This window comes from Chrysochloris asiatica, unplaced genomic scaffold (genome assembly GCF_000296735.1).
Source record: "Chrysochloris asiatica unplaced genomic scaffold, ChrAsi1.0 scaffold00040, whole genome shotgun sequence".
NCBI lineage: Eukaryota > Metazoa > Chordata > Mammalia > Afrosoricida > Chrysochloridae > Chrysochloris > Chrysochloris asiatica.
In genome coordinates, this window is record NW_006408558.1 from 14,803,326 (window position 1) to 14,807,375 (window position 4,050).

Consider the following 4,050-nt stretch of genomic DNA (forward strand, 5'->3'; position numbering starts at 1 on the left):
TCAGTGATGATGAGATTGAAGAATTCTACCACTACGTAATCATGATGTATTGATCATTACTGGTGATTGGAATGCAAAGGTTGGAAACAAAGGCAGCATCTGTAGTTGGAAAATACGGCCTTGGTAATAGAAATGATGCTGGAGATCGCATAAGAATTTTGCAAGATTAATGACTTATTCGTTGCCAATATCTCATTTAAACCACAAAAAAGATGACTATATACATGGACCTCACCAGATGGAATACATAGAAATCAAATTGACTACATCTGTGGGAAGAGATGGTGGAAAAGCTCCGTATCATCACCCAAAACTGTGGAACACATCAGCAGACTGTGGAATAGACTATCAATTGCTCGTATGCAAGTTCAGGCTGAAGCTGAAGAAAACATTAAAACAAATCAATGAGAGCCAAAATATGACCCTGAACACATCTCACCTGAATTTAGAAACCATCTCAAGAACAGATTAGATGCATTAGACAGTAATAATGAAAGACCAGAATTGTGGAATGACGTCAAGAACATCCTACAGAAAAAAAGCAAAAGGTCATTAAAAAGACAGGAAAGGAAGACCAAAGTACATGGCAGAAGAGACTCTGAAACTTGCTCTTTTTTTGGCTGGATAGTGTACTTTATTGGTGGTACATAACAAGACTGGGCTCTCTAAGCCCCTCCCCTTCTCCAGGGGGTCTGGATGGAAACTGAGGATGGGAGTTTCTCAGTGTGTAGGGGGATGAGAGTTGGGGTAAGGACTCCCAGCAGCTGAGGGCCTCTCTCTTCCTCTAGTGCCGTTGCTGGGGCTGGTGGTCCAGGGGGCTCTTATTCTTTGGAAGCCATGAGGACCGTAAGATCCACCACCCTGTTGCTATAGCCGAATTCATTGTCATACCAGGAAATGACCTTGACAAAGTGGTTGTTGAGGGCAATGCCAGCCCCAGCATCAAAGGTGGAAGAATGGGTGTCACTGTAAAAGTCACAGGATATGACCTGGTCTTCAGTGTAACCCAGGATACCTTTTAGGGGTCCATCTGATGCTTGCTTCACCACCTTCTTGATGTCATCATATTTGGCAGCTTTCTCCAGGTGGCAGATCAGGTCCACAACAGACACGTTAGGAGTAGGGACACGGAAGGCCATGCCAGTAAGTTTCCCATTCAGTTCAGGTATGACCTTGCCCACAGCCTTGGCAGCACTGGTAGATGCAGGGATGATGTTCTGGGCAGCCCCATGGCCATCACGCCAGTTTCCCAGAGGGACCATTCACAGTCTTCTGCATGGCAGTGATGGCACGGACTGTGGTCATGAGTCTCTCCACAATGCCAAAATTGTCATGGATAACCTTGGCCAGAGGAGCCAAACAGTTGGTGGTGCAGGAGGCATTGCTGACAATCTTGAGGGAGTTGTCATACTTCTCATGGTTCGCGCCCATCACAAACATGGGGGCATCAGTAGAAGGGGCAGAGATGATGACCCTTTTGGCACCACCCTTCAAGTGAGCCCCAGCCTTCTCCAAGATTGTGAAGACACTGGTGGACTCTACAGCATATTCAGCACCAGCATCACCCCCACTTAATGTTGGCGGGATCTCGCTCCTGGAAGATAGAGATGGGCTTCCCATTGATGATAAATTTCCCGTTCTCAGCCTTAACAGTGCCATTGAACTTGCCATGGGTGGAATCATACTGGAACATATATACCATGTAATTGAGGTCAGTGAAGGGGTCGTTGATGGCAACAACCTCTACTTTGTCAGAGTTAACAGCAGCCCTGGTGACCAGGAGCCCAAAACGGCCAAATCCGTTGACTCCAACCTTCACCATCTTGACTCAGGGATGCGGCTGGTACTGAAAGAGAAGCTGCGGCTGCCTGTCGAACGGGGAGGAGCAGAGAGCTGAAACTTGCTCTTGACCCTAAAGCGATGGGAAGGAAGGATGATGTAAAAGAGCTGAACAGGCAAGTTCAAGGGCAGCTTTAGAAATGTGCAGAGATCTTAACACGCTCAGCATTTCTCAAGCTGAAAGAACTGAAGGAAAAAAACTCAAGACCTGAATTCAATATTGAAGGATTCTCTGAGCAAAATAGTGAATAATGCACAAAGCATCAAAAGACGGTCCAAGTTGCATCAAAGGGTGTGGGTAGCCAGCAGCATGCCAAGGGGTGGCGCATTCTGGTCAGCCCTGGACTAGAAGCCCTCTCACCCTCAGCTCCCCTCGGGGATGGAAATTACCCTGATGCCCCGGCTGCTTTGGGGTCTGCACAAACTACTTCCAGACCAGACTGGGTGCCCAGAATAGACAGCATCTAGCGCTACAGAACTCCATGAGGGTTGAGTGGTACCATCTCGTCCCTTACCCACCCACGACCTGAGCTCCTGGGCTGGCTAGAGACCCCGTTGTCTCCTCTCTGGGTCTGGCACCTGCTCTGATTTGGTTGTGTTTTGTTTCACTTTCATTGTTTTGGCTGATTCTCTTGCTTTCTGAATGTTCTATATTTTCTTTTTTGCTGTTTCTCTTCCCCAACTTCAGCTTTTTTCCTTTCTTCTTTTTATCCCTCATTTTGTTGTTTTTTTCACTCCTCTCTGGTCGGTTTCCTTGTTACTCCTTCTTCTTCTTGGGTTGAAATCTTTTTCTTGTTTCTCTTTATTTTCCTCTCTTTTCTGGGTTTGTTTTTTTCAGTTGTTGTCTGCTTACCCAGCACCTTTACTATTTTGGGATTGTTTGTTTCCCTTCTCTTTTGCATGTGTTTTCTCTTCATGCCTCACCTGACAGGAGACGGTAACCCTGTCCATACCACCCAGCCGCCACACCCAGTGGGCAAGAGTCTATACCATCTGCTATCCCAGGGATCGACAACACCCAACATCGGCTAAATCCACGCTGCACCCAACTGCACACACAACACACACAGAACAGTGCACAAGCCCTTCTGGTCACAACCACCAGGAGGCAGCTGGTGAGGGCCCAAGAATACACCAACATAGTCATTATGCGCCAAGGAAGAAGATATGCAGAGGCCTGGACACACAGAGGAAAGCCAGCCTTATGAAGAGGCTTTTACAAGCCACGGTACACCAAGGGTCACTACCAACAGTGGGAGCCCCAGAATGAAAATATGGAAACAGGAATAAAACATGGTGTGAACCCCTCTGGCTTCCAAAGCTGTGAGACGATCTATTTCTGAGCTTCTAAAGCACCCAGTCCGTGGCACTGGTCTGTCCATCCCAGGAAACTGGGAACTTGGAGCCCTCCATTTGATCAGTTGCAGCTAAGTGGGGTGTTGCAGTAATAAGTGTCTAGAAATGTGGAAGGAGCTTTGGAATAGCAACAGGGTATTCCAACCATCTTGAGTCTGAAATCTGTAGACCCAGGAGATAAGCTAGAAATTCTGATGGTCGTTAAGTCAGTTCTGACTCACAGCAATCCTGTATAGGGTTTCCGAGTGACTCAGAGTCTGAACTGCTGACCTTACGGTTAGCAGTCCAGTGCTTATCCTATAGCATGTTGTTGTTAAGTGCCATCAAGTCAGTTCTGAATCATAGCGACCCTGTATAGAGTTTCCATGGAGCAACTGGTGAGCTTGAACTGCTGACCTTGCAGTTCAAATGGCTATGCAGTCTGGTGCATTAACCCACAATGCCACACCAGGGCTCCCATCTCCTAGTACAAGCAACCTTAATGTTTATTTCGAGAACTGCAATATTTTAAACACAGCATTTTCTATGTTGCTTGGAATCCTTGTGGAAAAACTGGACAGATGGTAAAAACCTTATAAAAAGTAGTCTGAGCCTGGACAAGACATGTGACCTGTGAGGGGCCTGACCAGCCACCCTGGGGAGTGGGTGCTGATGGTGACAATGAACACAGCTGTGGCTTTTATCACTCACACAACTGTACACAACTACAGCACACACACTCACACAACTGTACCCAACTACAGCACACACACTCACACAACTGTACCCAACTACAGCACACACACTCACACACCCTACACAACTACAGCACACACACACAACTGTACACAACTACAGCACACACACTCACCATCT

General features: G+C 47.0%; 1 protein-coding gene across 1 annotated transcript in view; it reads right to left on the bottom strand.

Annotated features, from left to right (window-relative positions):
* The window catches only part of CTTN (cortactin), a 34,242-nt gene that overhangs the window by 3,928 nt on the left and 26,264 nt on the right, over positions 1–4,050 (bottom strand). Inside the window, exon 17 of the mRNA XM_006861040.1 lies at positions 1,572–1,684. Coding sequence (XP_006861102.1) covers positions 1,572–1,684 — 113 coding nt within the window. The remainder of the gene's footprint in view (positions 1–1,571; positions 1,685–4,050) is intronic.